The following is a 19541-nucleotide window of genomic DNA, read 5'->3' as shown; positions in this document are numbered from 1 at the left end:
GGAAAACTCGCCTGGCCCGGGGCTGGGCTGCCCACTGTACCTCCCACTGCTTCCTCCAGGACTGGACTTGCACCTGGAAGCGATGGCCTCACCCAGCAAACAGTGCTTTGTGCCTGCGAAGGAATTTCGAGGCTACCAGGCACTTTTATGTCTGCAGCCTCTGCGATCTTCACGGTGGCTGTGATCGCCAAGATGCAGAGGCCGGAGGAGGCAGGGAGGGCCCTGTGACTATAAAACACCACACAGGTCATAAGTGGCACAGGGAAGAGGGAGCCCCACTTGGCCCACTGAGCACCTACTAAGGGCAGCGCTTTTCCTGCTGCCTGGCGCTGCCACACAACCCAGGGGTTCCGCCAGAAGCCGGCCCTGTGCCGAGGAGCTGGGGAACGTGATTTATTAAGGAAGGGAGAGCCAGGAAGGAGGACAGGGGACGGGAGGAAACCGAAGTGTGGTTTCAGGCAAGGTCTCAACCTCACTGAGCACCTTGAAGGGGCCCTACAGGCACATAACGCCCGAATCGGCACCGCTGAGATGCCATGGAGCGGCCGGGCCTTGTGCTCTCCACAGGGCCGCGCTGGCTGCGGTGACTGGAAGGATGTGGGGCTGAGACCTCTGGGCATTCACCGCCCAGTGCGCAGGGTATTCGCCCTGTGAGCGAACCTCTGCCAGCAAATGCGGGGCTGGGTACAAAGAGCTGGATTCGGGGACCCGGGGGATACAGGGTACCTAGAGTGTCACCCCCCATGTGCAGCTCTATGTACCATCAGGGCGGCTCCCAAGGGCCAGACAACATGCTCAAACCCTGCCCTGACAGCCCCCACAGCCCCCCACGTTTCTCTCAGCAGCTCTCTCCGCTACAGCACTTACTCCTGCCTGAATTTTCTCCTCCATCTGCTTGTGTGTTTATCTCTTCCCACTAGCCTTTCAGTTTCAGGGCAACACAAGCTCAGGCTGCCAGGTTCACCCCAGTGGCCAGGACAACATCTCCAAGACTTGAGGCCTACAAGTCGAGGAGGAGCAGCTGTGAGAATAACCGAGGGAAGAACGTGCTGGAAGGTAACAGAGTAAGGGTCAGCACACGGCAGCAAAGCAAAAGTGGAGGGAGTAAGGAACAGGGGAGCTTTGTCGGAAAGAGGAAAGTCCCTCGGGGTGAACGGGGCCCCCATGGTGCCGAGAGTGGCACCTGCTCAAGCTACGGGGAGAAGAGGTCAGCGACGCCCCCCTCGGCCCACCCACAGGAGCAGTGACCCTATTGCGGGGGTCACCCCCCAAGCCCTTGGTGTTAGTGCTCTCCTGACATCTTTCAGCCACAGCATATGTCATGGAAAAGCTATTATGGCTTTTCACAGCCTGATTTTCCATTCAGCAGTTTGTTGATGAATGCCAAAAGGATAGACGTAGGCTGATGTCAACAAGACACGAAGTGGAACTTTTTAAAGAGAGACAAATTAGCCACACAAAACCTGCGCTGTGCTGCAATTCGGACGCTGCTGAGCTTAGCAAGTCGGGGCGTCAAATCTCCATAAGAGGCTACATCCAATCTACCTCCTTTCTTCCTCTACGTGCTCTTCTGAATAGACACGCACACCCCATAACTTGTGCCCTATTTCAGGGGGGAATGGAGAGAGCAGGTGTTCTTACTTCCCTCCCGTTTACTGACGTGGGGAGCGCAGCCCCCAGACAAGAAGCTGCAGACTGTCTGAGTAACATCAACCAGGGAAAAACGAAAAATCTCTCTGCTCCTTTTGTTTCAGGGGAGTTGGAAGTATTGACGATGGGCTGCTTGGGCTACAGCCTAGAAAGCAGCGGTCAGCTCTGTCGCCACGGTAAGGTTACAGATGCCAGGTCACGGTGCAGAGGGCAATCCAAGACCGGAGCACTTACGAGACTCCCCAAGATCATGGGATAGGAGGTAACTGCAGCCCAGAGAACCCAAGGGTCTTCTCCCCAATGAGGATCTTCCTCAACATCACATTCTCCCTGAAAGGTCAAGTTTCAGCCTACAAACACCCTTTAGTCAAGGGATCTTGGCAAGCAACATCAGCAGATCATATAAACATGAGCAGTGACTCCCTGGGGAAACCAGATCTGCAAATCCCATCTATACTCTTTCGGCTCTCAGAGAGTTAACCTGAAGTTTTTCTTCCTGAAATGTTGAGAAAGATGTCAGTGTTACTTCAGAGTACACACCCTGTGGTGTCCTGCCAGAGAGTTGCTGGCTTTGGATGACCGGGGTCCCAAACGGAGCCCTTCCAAGGGAGAACATTCAAGATCTGCCCTCAGGCAGAGGGGAGGACAAGGTGGCCTTACCTTCTTGTCACTGAGGCCGGTCACTTGGTCCACAAATTCCTCCTGGATCATGAAGGCGGCCAGGTTGGCCGTGTAGCTGGCCAGGAAGATGACGGCAAAGAAGGCCCACACGGACACCATGATCTTGCTGGTGGTCCCTTTGGGGTTCTGGACGGGCACGGAGTTGTTGAACACCAGGCCCCACAGGAGCCATATCGCTTTCCCAATCGTGAAAGAAGGCCCGTGGGGCGCTGCAAACGACAGAAGGAACGTTCTCAGCGCTTCCTCAACACCGGGCTAGGACCTGGCAACACCTGCAGGTGTGATGAGCCTTCGCTAACTACAGGGCGCCAGAGGCGGTGCTGAGTTCCGGAAGGCGGGGTTATGTCACGGCAGTCGCCTTCATGGCCCGGGCCCATCGCCACCGTTAGGCCTTTTCTTTAAAAATTAGCATTCTTCTCAAAGTTTTACCTAGCTGGGTTCGTGTGTCTGTGTGTGCCACGAGAAAGGAAGAGAAAATAGTTATGCAAAATGTGGGTTTGAATGAGAGGTAGTGTTATGACCTGTTTTAAATCTGGGTTTGATTTCCATTTGGGGGAACCAATCTCCTCCATAAATGCAAAGACAGCCTTCCACGGACGTGTGCGTGGGTGTTGCAGTATTCCTTGGCAGTGCAATCAGAGAGGAGCCAGGCAGCTCCACAGGGCCGATGTTTGGTATTCTCATCCTACGGTCTCTAGCAATTGCTCCTGTTAAAACTCAGATGGAGTGTCTGCACAGTATAGGAATTAAACGCAACTAACACCGTCTCCAACTGGAGACATCAAAAAAGGAACAATAGAGCTTAATTCTTCCAGCACGTCACAGATGGAAGACATTTGGTTGCAGGGTTACGGAGAAAGCACAGCACTTTTTCTCCCTCTATGCATCCTCACCAGATCTGTGTGTCTCTTTGAAGGGCCTTCAATGTTCCTTGCGATATACTGAACTAAGGAGGCAGAGCAGTACGCCCGAACACGCTGGGGTGGGGCATGTGCAGGCTGTAAAATGCACATGCCAGGGCCTTCAAGTCCTTTTGGTGCAAGGGGAACAATCAGTGAATGCTCTCAGTTCATGGGAAAAAGGGTCTTCCTGACCAGAAGGTTAATTTTGATGTCATTTAAGTAAATGAAGATATGAAAATATGATCTACTCAGCGTTCAATTGGCAAGGCAAACAGCGTGGGCAATAAATATAGTGGCACAAGTGAATTCAGGTTGATGGACGTTAAGGCGGTTCTGGGCAGGCAGCCTAGGAGAGAGAAGCTCTCCGCACACTGGGGGCCAGATCGGGCTCCACCACGGCCACCCTCCATAGGCACCTTAGGGAAGGCAATTAATGCTATTATTTTCCATCTCCACCTCTCCTGTTCCTCTTTGGCTAGTTTTATAATCTCCTGGGCTTATTCCCAAGGGCGGAGAACAGTCAATCCAGTTAACTTCATGAACGACGTAATTTTATTAGAGATGCATGTTGATGAGAAGGGACAAAGATTTGGGGATCAGAAACAGCTGCAAGGGATCTGTAGAGGCTCCTGGGAATTCCCGATGGCTGGATACTATGACTAGGGCCATATACTTTCCCCTGTAAAGTGCAATGAGATGTGACTGAAAACCCTTTTGCATAAAGAAACAAGTGGGTGTCATTTCCTGAGCGTTACCATATGTGGATGAGCAGGAAATGAAAAGCCTCCAGGTAAGGGAGGGTCTCAGAGGGCTGCTCCATTCCTCTTTTCACAGTGGTCTGCCAGGTGCCCTTCTGCCAAGGAAGTTCCTGCACAGGATGGCCTTGTCACGGCGTTTGGCCTTCGAAACAGACCTCCCTATTTCCATCGCTAGTACCGCGTCCCAGTCTAAAATTGTAACCCTTCCCCTGGGAAGCTGACCCTCTTCCTAACGGGCCTCCCTCCTTCTCCCACTGCCTGCTCTTCCCTTACCTTGATGTAACCTCACTGACCGATCTACATAGCACATGTTTCCTAAACTTTGTTTTGAAAATTTAAATGCAACACACTGTTCCTCTAACTTCCCCATATCCTTGTCCATCCCACTCGTGACTTTTCTGCCTCCTGAGCGGATCAAGACAGGATCCTTAACATTGCTGTTCCCTCTGCGTGGAACGCTTTCCCCTATTTCCCATCTGCTGGGTCCTTCTCTGTTCAGGTATCGGCTCAAATGTCTTTTCTTCTGAGAGTCCTCCCTTGTTACAATTGTACCCAAAGGACCCCCCCCCCCATTTACATTCTTTTCCCTTTCTACCAGGGATTTAGTACAGCCTGTGATTGTTAATTTGTGTGTTTATATAATGGTCTTCAAGCTAACTTCTCAGTCCCACAGGGCCCAGGCGTCTAACCTTTATTCCCTGGCGCACTACAGTGCCTGTCATAGTACCGGCTCAATAAATGTCCATCGGGTGTATGTGTGAATTTGCAAGCAGCTCAAGGTCTGACTATACACACATAAGGACTGACTATGCTGAACTGTGATCACTCACAGAAAGTGAGGGCCTCAGACTCCATTATGGGAGGCTCCCTGCTCTCTCCTGATTAGTTCTGCCACCCTTTTCCCGAAGGCTGACGATTCTCCCACTTAAACACAACATGATTCTTTATGCCAGTTGGACCATGGTTGGCTGATTGAAGAGGGTTTATATAGTAATCACCACTCTTCCATGGCTAAGAAGTGGGAGGATTGCAATAAAACTAAGTTTCTGACAAATCCCAATGACCTGCTGACTGTTTCTGATATTAAGCCTTCCAGGTGAACAGCATATGCAGCAAATTAAGCCTTGTCTTTGAATGGCTATGCCTTGAAGACCCATTGTCTGCCACCATCTCAAATCATTTCCCAGGAAGAGATTGGGTCCTGGCATCCTTCTGATTCCGTCCACTTAGAATGTGTGGTGTGTTGAGGAAAATGCACTCAAAATGATGTAATGTGTTTATGCACGAACCTGGCTTGTGTGGGAGTTCTTAATGAGTTACAGCCAATGAACACCTCCCAATTCAATTTGCCATCTACTGACTGCCACTTTATCAAGTACAATGCACTAAGGTCAGACACTGTCGAGAGGAAAATGGAACAATTTGGGGGAAAATACTGCTTTATATTTATTGTCAAGCAAATGAAGTATGATTCAGTGGCTTAGAGAGAGTTCTCAAACTTGATTTTAGGAAGGCATTTTCTTTGCATAAACTGAAGCTGAGATTCATTTCAATTTCAACATTTCTTTTGACACACATGTTCAAAATTAATTGTCAGAAAACGTCTTCAGATGTCAATATACTGAATATCAGCAGTTTTCACCAAACACCTAGTGATACCACAGTCTAACATGATTAAAATATTCCACTGAAATATTTTTTCAATGAATTTTTTTTTTCAGTTGAAGAGACTAATCCATACCTATATGGCATTGCAAGGGATATCAATGACCCAGCAGACCCAGCACCTCTCAAAGGCTAGACTAATGAGGTGATATAGGATGGTTGTTTCAAATCTGAAATCCTCACTGAAAGAGATAAATAGCATCAACTTTGAATTTTGCGTAAGAGGGGGACCTCACCTTTCCCTTTGGCTAAGTTTCTGTTGTAACCCACGGGACTGAAGTATTCAAAGACGAAAACAGCAATGGCGGACACGATGAGCAGCATCACGAACATCATCACCCAGACGGAAGCGCTGAACGGCTCTGTAAAAAGGCCAGAGGATGGGAGAGGGTCAGTCAGTTCTTCCTCACAGCCAGGGCCAGCAGGAAGCGCAGAGGTCCAACTGCCAGCTCACTGAGAAACTCCCCCTAATGTAAATCTGATCTTCTAAAGGAAGCTGGTCTTGTTCCTCCACATTTTAAGTCATTCTTTAGTCTACAAATATTTGAGGTACATTATAAGACTGCATGTAATGGGATAAAAATAGAGAAGACCACATGACATTTACAAATCAGGTCGGGGAAATATAAAAAACAAAATAGAATGGTACGATCAAGGGAGAAAACTGAATGCAAACAAAGAGGCTACCAGGTCTATGTAACTATAGAATCATCCAGGGGACCAGAGCTGGGGATAAATAAGACCACATTTAAATAGGCAACCATCAGCCTCCTGCAAATCAGCATGGGTTTATTTTCATTTTCACTTTCTGGAGAAAGATGTTCAGGGATTCCAGAAGTACAGGGATAATTATAACTTGTTTAAAAAGGACCATAAAATTGTGGAGTTGACAAGAATATTAGGAGGCTCATAGCCTGCCACCACTATAACCACACTCTCCATTTCACCTTTGCCCAGACATAGCAGATCTCTACATTTAAATGCTTAGAAAAAGGAGCCCTCGTGCACTGTTGGTGGGAACATAGACTGGCCCAGCCCCTATGTATTCCCCTATGTAGGTCCAGCACCAGTATGACGGGTCCTCAAAATATTAAAAATACACCTACCATATGATCCAACAACTCCACTCCTACGTACCTACCCAGAGAATGCAGAATCACTAATGTGAACGGATATAGGCACCCCTATGCTCACTGTAGCACTAGTTACAAAAGCTGGTTATGGAAACAGCCCAAGTGCCCAATGACAGATGAGTGAATAAAGAAGATATGGTACATATACATGGTGGAGTACTACTCAGCTATAAAAAAGATGGGCTCTCGTCATTTGCAATAAATTGGATGGAAATGGAGGAGATTGTGCTTAGTGAAATAGTCAGAAGGAGAAAGACAAATATCTGGATGATTTTACTCACATGTAGGATCTAGAGAAACAATACTTCACTCACATGTAGGACATAATACAAAGGAATTGACAAAACCAAACTAAACAAAACTTGTAAATAGGACTGCAGAATTGAGGTTTCCAGAGGGAAAGAGAATGTAGGGGTGGGAATGAGGACGGAAGGGGCCCAATGGTCTATGGTAAAGGTCTCTGAAGGGCTTTGATTTTTTGGTGTGGTGTGACCTCCATCTGGCTGCGAGCCTTTTCCCTTAAGACATACACAGAGTTGTAAGCTAAAGTTACCTCAATGAAACATATACAATAACGACAATAAAGTCCTGTTGATGTTGGTAATGGGCTAGTTGCAACTGAAAAAGACATTTGAGGATATTCCATTCTTATGACAAAGCAGCACTTAAAAAGTATGAATTAGTAGGCATCAAAGGAGTAATGGGCCTATGGTAATCTCCTCTCAAAGCTGTTTTCACCAGTTATTTTCATGTAACTCAGGCAAGAGGCGGATGTGTGGGCAGGGCAGCCAGGTCACAAGGTGCTGAATCTTAGAACCTCTACAATTTAAGAGTTGGAGCAGTTACTTCTAGGACAGTATGTAAATTAAATTAAAATTTCTATTCAGTCTGAGTTAGAATATAAAATGAGCTGGATGGAGTTATTTTATTCATGTATGACATAGTTTTCTAGGTTATCAACAGAGACTGAAATTCCATAAATGAAAGCATCTCCATCTAGTGCATTATTGCAAAGAGCCTGCCATTGGACACTGAACTCATAATCCTTTACATCATAAGCAAACATTTTCTACAGACAAAATATAAGAAGCGCAATGTTCATTGAATAGTGGACATTTTATTTTCTAAACTGCTTTTCTGATAAAGCTAGTAATAACCATAAGGAACTAGGCTTACAGCAGCCACCTTCTTATTAAAGTCTGTTCCCTCCAAACACAGCGAGAGGTCATCACAAATCCCAATGTAATAATACATAACAAGAAATTAACACATCTGAAATTTGAACTATAGTGTATAAGGAAAAAACCAGAAGCCTTTTTTTTTTTTGGTGAAGGATTGATAATGCAAATTTGCCGAACTACACCACAAAGCAACAGGCAGCAACACAACTTACTTGACTTAAACAATGTAAGATGAATGCAAAAAATTCATTAAGACCATAACTGAAATTTATCTTAGTTAAATCTAGCTCGAGTAACAAACAATGCTATGTCCTTGAAATCATAGCAATTTGGTAATGAGGTGTATCCAGAAAAGAGGAGAAATAGAAGAATAATTACACAATTAAAAATTACTTAATATTCAAAAACAGAAGTTAAAGTAATTCTCCAAGTGGAGTTTACTAATGACATCGAGGAGGACACACTGATGAGTGTATTGTGATGAGTAAATAAGCAAACACATACAAAGTGTTTGGTGTTGTGAGCTGCATGCTGTGTACACAGATTAAATGGAATATCTGATTCCAGGATTAAAGCCAGAATGGGTGTTGGCTGTGTGCTGTCCAGGGTCCTGAAAAAGGCATCCACGCATACTAATTAATCTGTTAACTTCCTTTTCTCTGCAGGCTGTGATGACATTGTAAAAATATTTTGCTGTTCACATGTCAGAATCTGGAAACCTGCAGTGGGCTTCACTGACAGTCGGTGCATCCTAATCATTACTTGATCAGAAAATTAGGTGGGAGCTGACCAAGCACGTGTCTCCAAATGTTTTCTCACTTGGAAATGACAAACATCTGTCCTTTGATTTGAGCAGGACACAGACTGCATCAGAACAATGGTGAGACACTGTCTGTAGTTTGGGAGGAGTGACCCAGAGATATTTTTAGTTAGTTCTTAGTTTGGATTACACCCTCTACTGGCTTAAAGCAGATTCAACATTTGTCTGTGAAGGAACTTCAATGCAGGAGACTCCAGGTCAGCGTTTATTTGGATCAAAGAAAGCAAACTGCTTGGAAAGTCTTCAGAATTAACTGAATGGAAATATGGCAAGAGACGTCATCTCTGTCCTTGAAGAGTTGCTAGTTACATTTTTACACAAACGCTCAGAGGCATTACCTGCAAGTGTTTCTGATGTGAGTTAATGGGGAGAGAATAGGAAATAATGAAGAGCAATGCAATCAGATTTTGAATGTTTTGGCTCTTCCAGATAACTGAGCCAGTGAATGGAAAAATGTAGCTTAGCACGGTTCATTATGACTTTGAAAACCTGCATATAATGACCATAAATAAGGGGCACACAATCAATAGAGTAGGGATGTAATTTAGTGATGAGGAAAAATATTAAGGCTAGTGTGTAAAACAGCTTTGGAAATGGTTTCCTCTGGCTGTAATTTATTTTACCTTATTTTAAAAGATATAGCAGGAAAAGTAGGGGTAGAAGGAGGTTTGGCTATATTTAGCAGAGAGATCTGACTTTTTAATGGAAATGTGCTATTAATGCAGGTAAGATAAAAAATCTAGGGTAACTGGGTTGAGGCCAGATTCAGTATTAGTGACCCGACCCATTTTTATGAGAAAAGCCAATTGATAGTTTTTTTTTTCTCTCTGATGTAACAAAAATAAAGTTCACTCTAGCTCACAAAGGGGACATGTGACCACTTGTGAAAAGAAACAGATCTCTTTCTATTTTCTTCTCCCACACTTTCTTGGCTTTCTTGATAGATCTCTGTTAGAAGGTCTGATAGAGAATGGGGGGGAATAATGACTGGAATAACTAATAAGTAAGAGCGATCCCAATCATGCCAACATTCTGGAGGCATTGTTCCACCAGGCAACTGCCGCATGTTATGAGGCTCCCTCATAAAGGGAACAGGTGAGGGGTGCAGGGTGCAGTTGCCAAGTGTGACTCCAACAAAGGTTATAAAAATAGAAGCAAAGAGTATAAAATCAAGTCCAGTGACTGGTATGGATTTCAACAGCTTAAATGGTTATCACAATGAAAATAGTAAAGACATACAGGTATTTCTGTGAGTAAGGAAGTATCCAAAATCCTGATAGTCAACATTTCACTCTAGAGAATGAAGCATAAAAAATTTCAGTGGAAGCTGACACGCTAGTGAAGAAAGTGATGATTAAAACAATGGGCTTGGGTTTGGTGTTCACACTTTACCTCTTGTCTGCAGGTTAGGTTCTAATGCATAAAAGCTTGATTTCTTTTGTCTCTGGGAAAAAAGTAAGAAATGGAGTTCACCTCAAACTGTTGTCTTTCTTGTATAGTTTTCTTCGGGGGGGGGGACTGAAGGTTGGGGGAGGGTGTAAATATCTGTCTAAATCTTCCCAAATTTGGGAAAAATATGGTAGTTAACCTGAATTTTATGACCTTCAAGATAGACACCACCAAAGACTACATACGATAACCAAATCTCAACACAATCATTTCCTTTAAAGAAAAAATAAGTAATGCTTGGCTATGTTTGTCCAGTTTCAACTAATCTAGCCAGCCTGCCACAGCACTAAAGAAAGCCAGATGATAGGACATATAAACCAACTTTGCTTACAAAATGAAAAACCTTTTATAGGAAAACATAAATTTATGGACTAGTTAAGAGAGTTAAAAATAATGTCCACTTTTACAAACAACGCAGCTTAAAGGACAAACACATTTAAAACATGGTCCCATTCGTTTTAAATCAGTGTACACTCTTCAGATTACTTGCATTTTGTTTCTTAGAGCACCAGGATAAATCATTGTGAGTCATGGTTATTTTCATTCTTATATCTAGTAAATAAATTGCTATCATTCTAGTGAAGGACGGCAGATCGCAATGTAGATGCTGAATAAAGGCTTATGGTATGATTTAAATTAATTGTGGACAGGTTTGTTTGCAAGGCTCTGAGATATATATCTACTAATCTACATTCTAAATAATCAAGACCCACATCTGAATATGTGGTTGTATTTTCAGCAGATATTTTCCAAGGAAAGATGTTAAGGGGGGGTGGGGGAGGGATGTGATTAGGATCATTCAAATGCAACTTGCTTTGGAGTATGCTGATGTGGCTAAATGGACTTGAGCAAGGTCCCATCTGGGGCCACGATTTGAGCAAACCGACACACCACCTACCCTTCATTGCTGGCAAGCAACCGTGAACATGACGTTCACTTACCTAGAAAGGCAGAAGGGGAGACGGTGCCATTGCTTCTAGAGACCATGACACTGATTCCTGTCTCCACGAAGGGCACAGAGAAGTCCACCACTTCAGAACGCTCCTCGTTGATGGTGAGTGAGCCCACTGCCATGACGGCCCGTTGATAGACCACCTGGATGCAGCCAGAAAAAGAACCTCACCTTTACCTGTGCTTCCCACCAGCCCTGGGGATTGCATCCTGAGTCTGCTTGAGAGCACGTGGGGTGAAAATAGAACTTACTTCACCGATCATTCCATTCCACACATTGTTCACTTTCTTGCCATGTTTCCCATTAGTCACCAGGTAAAGGTCATAGGTAAACTTCACAGTTCTGGAAAGCTTCTTGAGGATATCAATGCAGAATCCCTTGCAACATTTTTTCACATTCATTCCTTCATTGGTTGAATTGCTGGAGAGAAAAATCCCGAGACCGTAGCATATTAGTAATGGAGAATTGGTTCACAATCATTAGCTACAGTCATCTACTAATTTTCATTTTCAGACTCCAGTGAGAAAGTGGTTTTCCCAAGGACATGCAGGGAGTTTATGACAGTGAAAGTAAAAGGTGTTCTTAATTATACAGTAATTGTGACAACGGCTAACATTTATTGAGTAATTACTATTTGTATGCACTACGTTAAATGTTTTATACTAATTGTTGGATTAATCTTCATGACATTTCTTTGCTCTTAGCATATTTGGATCTGCATTATAAGGTGAGAGTTACCACCTCATACTTTGAAGAGTTTATAATACATACAACCTCTTTGAACCCGAGTTTAGTCATCTACTGTCATCTGAATTCAGTCTAACTGCATTATAAGAACTTACTGGAAAATGGAAGATAGAAGGATAAAACTATCAGGTGAAAAAAGGTTCAGATTTATCCTATCACTGCAGAGAGAAGTTTGCAACCAAGTGGAAGAACTGAGGGTGACTTGCTTGGGAAAGGCACTTTCCTTAGTAAGGAAAATGCTTCAGCTAAGAATCAAGAGACCTGGTGTTGCTCTGCCTCTGAGTCCATGGACTTAATGTCTCTTGATGGAGTCATCTGTCAAATGAGGTCTCATTAATAACATTTTCTTTCCCTACCTACGTGACAAGAAGTGTAAAAGGTGACTGTTAAACAGCAGTGTCCTTGAATATGAAAAAGCCCTTAAAACATGCTGTCTGAAAAATTATCTTATAATCTACCAAGGGTCCCTTTATTGCTTTGTGCCAGTCACTTTGCTTCATATACTTGGCCAAGTCTAACTCAAAGGACACACTCAAAAAATCAGGAATGCCTTTCAAAAGGAAGGAAACAGGGGTCTTCCCAAATGACAGTAAAAGGTACTCAGACGCCTTGCATAGGAAGACCTCTGGGCAGTGTGTGTATGTATTCTATATTGCTCTGGGTCATCCCACCGGCTCAGCACTATGCATGCATGACCTGTGTTCTGTATGAATGCTCCATGGTTGGCTGATCTACATATTGGACTATTTACCTGAGCACTGAAATGATGTTGATGGAAAGTCAACATCATAATGGAAAAATACTTTTCATATTACATGATACATGCTGAATGATCATAGCCAAATAAAAGCCAATGAATTTATGACAGATCTGTGCAGAAAAACAATGAACAATGAAGAGCTGCTTTTCAATGGTAAGAATATTTTTCTCTTGTTCACATTTTTCAGGGTTCCCCCCAAATTACCGGCCATGAATACACTGCACTAATCGTGGAGCACCACTGATGTAGATATCTACCTGTAGCCACGATACGGGTTAACTTGACAATGTGACTTTGGTAATGGAAGTAGGTTGCAAAATGGCACCATTTTTTCAGCATTTCCTTAACCCAGACTCACAGCTCATTTCTTCTAAATCACGAATCATCCCCTGCCCTCCTGCTGTCCTGTTCCTGACCCCAGCTCAACCAACCTTCTTCTGCCAGTCAAGACTACCACACCGCCATGGAGACTTTCTTCTCTCCTCTGGAGGCTGGGTGACCTGCTTTGGCCCTGCCACCCTCTGCGTGGGGGTACAGGAGGTCACAGCTACACTTGCTCACATTGAGGATGGCTGGACTCAATGCGGGAGGTAGATACCTTCCTATCCCCACCAATTTTCTAGGGTGAAGGGGCCTATGCTGGACATCGAGCTGCCATAAAAATTGTCAAAATGTGTCCTAAGTGCACCAAATTTGTGACATGTCCAAATACGATTTCTTTCTTGAATCCATCTGTTTTTTTATAAAATGGGTTAGCCTTGGATTCTCTCCTTTTCTTCCTTCATGATAGGCCATGCCTCCATGCCTCTCCTCTACCTCTTCCCACTCATGTCTCCTTCCCTCTCACTCTCACAGCCTCTTCCCTCACCCAGCCAGGTTTCCCAGGACAGTTCGGACATACATTTTTAGATTCAGGTACACAGGGAACCTCACTTTGTCCTCACAGGGAACCTCAGCCAGCTAATGAGTTAATAATCATCCCCAATGTAAGAAATACCCACTCTGTGTAAGACATGGAGTGAGATCTTGCGCAAGAAGGCCTGCAGCAAGGTCAATGCCTGAATTCATCACGGGGTTATGGAGACACGGACCAGATTATACATTGGAACTTTTGCTGGTTCCTATCACAGCCTGTGTGTGTGTGTGCTGGGTGTGTGCCTCACCCACACAGACATCTGAGAGGTCCTCACGAATGTCTCTCAGTTCTCTACCTTCACCCAGAAGAGCTCATAAAACAAATATGGAGGAAAGGGCTCCAGTAAACCAGCCAGGTCTCTGGTTCTACAGTTCCCCAGTATGGCCAGCGCAAACAGGGCGACTTTACAGGTCAGACTGAGTTGCTCCCACATCCTGGGTCTGCTTCCAACACTCATGGGAATGTGGGTGAGCGTCTTCATTTGCCAAACTGGTTTACTCATCTGTCAGTTGAGCAGGCTGACTCTCGTAGGATAGTGGGGAAGATGAAATCTAAAGTGTCTTCAGCACCTCTCACATCAATCCTTAAAAATATATTTCCTTTCTGTTCACCGAGGATCTCACAGCTTTGTGGGCTTAGTTGACAGCATGGCCATTTCTCTCTACATATCAAGTCAGATCACTCTCCTCAATTTTCCCTTCATTCCTAACAGCCAACTAACTGGTTGGAAGAAGTCTGATTTCTCAGTTCACTCCCTAGCACCTGGTTTTGTTTTGTTTTGTTTTGTTCTTGCTTAGAAGACCCTTACGGCCCCATTTATCCAAAGTGAGAGACAGAGAAATTTCCCTTGGAAAGTATCACTCATGAAAAATATCATAATGTTAGCTGACAGGAATCCATTTTTTGGAACCAATCAGTCTGCTTCTAAGATGCTACCTTCAAGAAAAGAAATGTAAGTAATCTGTGTTAATGTTGGGATTAATGGATCTTAGTTATTTTCTATTGTTTTCAATTACATGCAGACTTTTTCTCATGTAAGGTGGCCTAATGAAGGCTGCTCCATTGAGGATGTTATCATAGAGCAGGTGCATTACTGGGGTTATACTTCTGACTTGGTGCCAACCATTTTGTGTCTTCATCTGCCCACGTTGGCTCCAAGAACACCCACCCCAAAACAAAATCTCCTCTGAAGACTCCCTGCATCACCTTCTATCTCTCTCCCAGCTCATTTCTCCCGAGCACTGCATTAGGCTCCATTCTGGCTCCCAAACTCGCCAATCTCTTGCCGGCCATGGACCTTTGCACTTGCTGCTGCCTCTACCTGCCTCTACCTCTTCCCTTCACATGCCTGACTCCTTCTCATCCTTGATGTGACCTTAAATCCTACCTGAATAAATTAATGGAACCCCACACCCCCCAGTGAGTCTCCATACCACCTTATTTACATCCTTCACAAGGTTTATCATAGCATGGAGCTGTTTCTTTATTGGCTGTGTGAATGATCCATGACTGCAAGATCCCTGCCTTCCATCTTCTCTGTTACTAAACCCCTGATGCCAGCACTGTGCCTGATAAGTAAGCTGTGTTTAAAGCCTATTTATTGACTAATCTATTCAGAATGTCAGCTCCAAAGAGGCTGACAACTCCAAAAGGCTAATCATTATTTATTGAATAATCTATTCAGAATCCCCATAACCAAAGAACTGCTCCATTGATGAATTTTTTCCTCCAAACTAAATATGCCTCTATCATACATACAGAAATCATCTTTTAAAAAAATTATCTGTATCCCAAGTGCTGAGCTCTGGGGATTTGAATCTTGCATAATAGTGACTTGGTTTGGAGTTTGCAATGTGAGATATCTAGGTATCCTCTCACTCCCTGTTCAGTCATCACCAACATTGGTGATCATGTTCTGTGCTTGTTCCCAGGGCTACAAAGATTAATAAGCCACCTTCTCTATATTTAGGCAGCTCATAACTCCAGAGGGAAAGAGAAACTGTGAGTGATAAAATGGTGATAAAGATAAACTATGCTATGGGTAGATAGTCATGTTTCCCCCAAATTACTATGTTCAGACCCTATATTCAGCGTAATAGCGTTGGGAGATGGGGCCTCTGGAAGATAACCAGGACAGTAGGGTGGATTCCTCATGAATGGGATGAGTCGCTTTACAAGAAGAGAGGAGAGGACTGGTTTTCTCTCTTTTTACTCTTGGATCCAGTGAGAAGGCCAATTGCAAACGAGATGGCCCTCAGCAGATATCAGATCTCCACCACTTTCATCTGGACTCCCCAGTGTCCAGAGTTGGGAGGAGAACTGGGTGGTAAGCCACCCAGTCTGCAGAAATTTATTACAACAGCCCAAACAGACCAAGATGTAGAGACATGGCTGGGGCGCCGTGGACATAAGCTAATCCAGATTAAAAGGCCAAGGAAAAAGAGGGAATTGAAAGTGCTCAGAAAAATAGTCAATTTCCATCCAACCACAGCCTTTTCCTGGTGTGAATTTCCCACAAGGATGGCCTTCCCTCTTGATGTCTACATTCTCCTTGACCATAATCAGGGCCTTGGGCTTGACTGCGAAGCTTTATGCTTCTCCAAAGGGCTTATAGATGAGGGAAATCCTTCACGAGAGACTTCTGAAGACAAAAGTCAAGTCTTTAATGGTGAGCAAAGAGGAGACGACAGCTCTGCAAAGCTCACGGCTGCTACTGAGGAAGGAAACCGGGAGATCAGAGCCCACCAGAAAGTCCTGTGGGAGGTGCATATTGACCCCCAAGTGGAAAAGTTTTGTAAACTTTGAATCTGGGAAATACAAAAATGATGTAAAAATGTTGAAAGATGCCGGTTGGGAGAGCAGCCAAAAATAAGAAAGAAATCACTACTCAGGCAAAGCTAGAAGGCAGCGCGGATTCAGCATCATGGTGGGGACCAAGGCTGGGGGGCCACCTCCTCCCCCACTTACTAGCTGAGTGACCCTGACTTGCATCGCAGTTGTCCCCAAACTGCTTGCCATGTTTAAAGTGAGCAAAACCCTCTACCTTCCATGACTCGTGTTGGAATTAAATTATGCAAACTACTTGGTGTGGTTCTATGTGTTTAAGCCTTTTAGAGAATTGTTTCTATCATCCCTCTCATCAGAGAATCTACTTTCTATTTCATAGTTTTATGCTCGATATCGCTGTTATGAATGACACCAGCTCTTTCAAATGACAAGTGACCGGGCACACCCACCCACCAGTGTCCTCAGACTCACTTGATCTTGACGAACTTCCGACAGGGCACCGTGCTCCGCACACACGTCTCGGTCAGTGGGTCTATGTCCTCCACGATGACGAAGGGGGCCTCCTCCAGGGTGACGATGCTCAGGTGGTTGTCGTCCGGCTCGCAGTCCGAGAAGGACTTGTACCTGGGCCACACTGCGTGCCTCAGGCTTAGCGTCTGGTTCTCCCACTTGCCCACCTGCATGGGAAAGACAAAGACACGCCTGTGTTTCCTGGTGCCACCATCTTCTAGAAAGGCAAGTGCTCCCCACACGAGAGTGGGAGAAGAACCCGGCGGTCCTCAGGTCTTTTCTGCTTCTCACCTCCATGTCCACATCTGTCCATAGATTAAGAAAATGGAGCGAAAGGGGGAGGAGAATCAGGGGGTGCTGCATGCCTGGGCTCTTCCCAGACTAATTAAATAGGGGGGTTCTTCCTGGGCACTGATATTTTTAGGGCTCCCTGGATGATTCTAATGACCTGCCAACGTTTGGAACCACCAGTGCTTTGAAAATGTCGTAGGCTTCCAAAATGAGAGCGACCTGGGAGAGAATCATGCCGCCGCCACTGATACCGTATGACCCCGGGCAAGCTCCTAACTGCCATCAGTGGCTCCTCATCTGATAAACAGGCACAGTGTCACCTGCTTTATAAGGCTGGTACGGGAGTGACCTAGGGCAGTTTGTGAAACGTACATAGCACACCTCTATGCACAGGTAGGGATGCCACGTTTTTCTGAGGAGAGGACAATGGAAAGGAGAAAGGTACAAAATACAAAGGTGTTAGAGAAAGGAGGAAATGAAGGTGCCCCAGGAGGAGCATAGAGGAGAGAAGATGGCGGCAGTGACAACAGCAGGGGACGGAGCGTGAGGAAATCACGAGAACCATCATTTCCAGCTCTGAGGCAGTCCTATTTCAGTTGCAAATTGAGGTGAACTTTTATTAAAATCTGGCCAGAGTGGAGACTTCTGCTGCTTAGCGTACATCAAGACCTGTCAAAACAGAATCGATTGTGTTCTCTCCGAGCAGCCGTCGGCATCTTGGAGAAATCAAATTGAAGGCTGTATGTTTTGAAGCTTAATTTTATTTGGCAGCTCATTGGCACTGTTCACATGCGCACGGGGAGCAGGCTGCCCCCACGGCGTGTGTCCTCCTTCCTCCTGCTTCCACGCACTACTGCTTGACCTCACAGGTCAGTGCTTTATTTGTAACACCAACCTCAAGCAAAACACCTCCTCTGAAAAGCTCCAGGCTTGTCTGTGTTGATGTGACCCCTCACCTCTCCTCCTGTAATGCAAGAGTCACCAGACACGATCTCAGGCCCGTAAAGAGAATTCAGACACGGGGACAGCAGGAGAGATGACGGGGTGGGGCGGGGTGGGAGAAGGTAGCGCTTAGATGAGCTCATCCTCTGCACTGGAAAATTCTTGCTGCTTGTAGAGAAACATCCCTTGTGGCCAATTACAAAATGGCCGGCTATGCCGGTATGTTCCTTTTTAGATAGGGAGGGCAATAGAGGAATTTGATCAAACACGCTCATCTCCCCAAGCCGAGATGTGTAACAGGAGCGGGGGAGAAGGTCGGAGTCGAGCATATTCTTCCTCTTCCAGCAGAGGTTCGGAGCACCCTCCTGGGGCCGCACCAGTCTGGAACTTGACAGCCTGGCCCCAGCCTTTGGCCACCATGAGCTAGCAAGTTCCCCCTATGCAGACTATCTCTGTGAGTCAACATGCATTGTTCCTCCACTGGGGAAGAGGGGTGTTTCTGTGGTGGACACACTGGCTGAGGACATGAGCCCTCAGTTCCTTCACCTTGGGTTGATGTCAGTCTCCTCGCCTATGACAGGGATGCCGCAGGTGGGCTTGTGATGTAACTTCTAAGGTTTTTCAGATGTAAGGTCCTGGTGTGATCCGGTGAATCCTCTCACCCCCCCACACCTCTGGCCCATACCCCAGTTCTTAATTGCATCAATAAAGAAATCTCTAAAAAAATCAACAAAAACTTGGTCAGTGGAAACCTAGAGTACTGCTTAATCATTACCCCTCTTTGAAATCTGAATATGAAATGTCTTCATATTTTGAAGGTAAATAAAAGAACCTGTCTTATTATTGCTGTAAGGGCTGCATGAAATGGTGCAAATAAGTTATTCTGATTGCACTACTCCAAGAGCTTTAAATGTTAATTCAAGTAATTCTAAAAGTAGATCCATGAAAAAAAATACTATTAATAGTAACTATAACTAAAGCTAATAAAATATTATTATTCCCTTCAGTTCACAGATGAAGAAACCAAGGCATGTCGTTTCATTACCTTGTCCAAGTTCACCTGGCATGAGTGTGGTAGAGCAGGGGCCAAAATCGAAATTAATTTAAAAGACGCAGCTGGGCTCCCCTCAGCAGTGTACTTCGTCAATCTGCCTGTTCTGCTCCGCATTCTGTCTCTGGTGAATCCTCTCACCGCCCCTGCACCTCTGGCCTGTACCCCAGTTCTGTGTGCATCAATAAATCTTTGTTTAAAAATGCAGCTGTAAGTTCGTTTAGAGGAAGAGATTAAACTCTAGCATCCGGCACCCTGACAAGCATCATCCCGGCCAGCGGGCAAGTCTGCGGGGTGGCGTGAACCTTTGAAACGCTGGGGAGACGGGGTGCTGCCCTTATGTCTT

The 19541-nt window shown here is 45.1% G+C and overlaps 1 protein-coding gene across 1 annotated transcript in view; it reads right to left on the bottom strand.

Annotated features, from left to right (window-relative positions):
• GRIN2A (glutamate receptor, ionotropic, N-methyl D-aspartate 2A) overlaps positions 1-19541 on the bottom strand; it is a 319112-nt gene that overhangs the window by 49464 nt on the left and 250107 nt on the right. Inside the window, exons 6-10 of the mRNA XM_004692131.1 lie at positions 16873-17078; positions 11443-11611; positions 11181-11334; positions 5893-6018; positions 2311-2540 (exon numbers count right to left, since the gene is read on the bottom strand). Coding sequence (XP_004692188.1) covers positions 2311-2540; positions 5893-6018; positions 11181-11334; positions 11443-11611; positions 16873-17078 — 885 coding nt within the window. The remainder of the gene's footprint in view (positions 1-2310; positions 2541-5892; positions 6019-11180; positions 11335-11442; positions 11612-16872; positions 17079-19541) is intronic.

Source organism: Condylura cristata, unplaced genomic scaffold, assembly GCF_000260355.1.
Source record: "Condylura cristata isolate star-nosed mole 26May11 unplaced genomic scaffold, ConCri1.0 scaffold00032, whole genome shotgun sequence".
Taxonomy (NCBI): Eukaryota; Metazoa; Chordata; class Mammalia; order Eulipotyphla; family Talpidae; genus Condylura; species Condylura cristata.
Note: the sequence above shows the minus strand (reverse complement) of the source record. Positions and strands in the feature narration are given on the sequence as shown.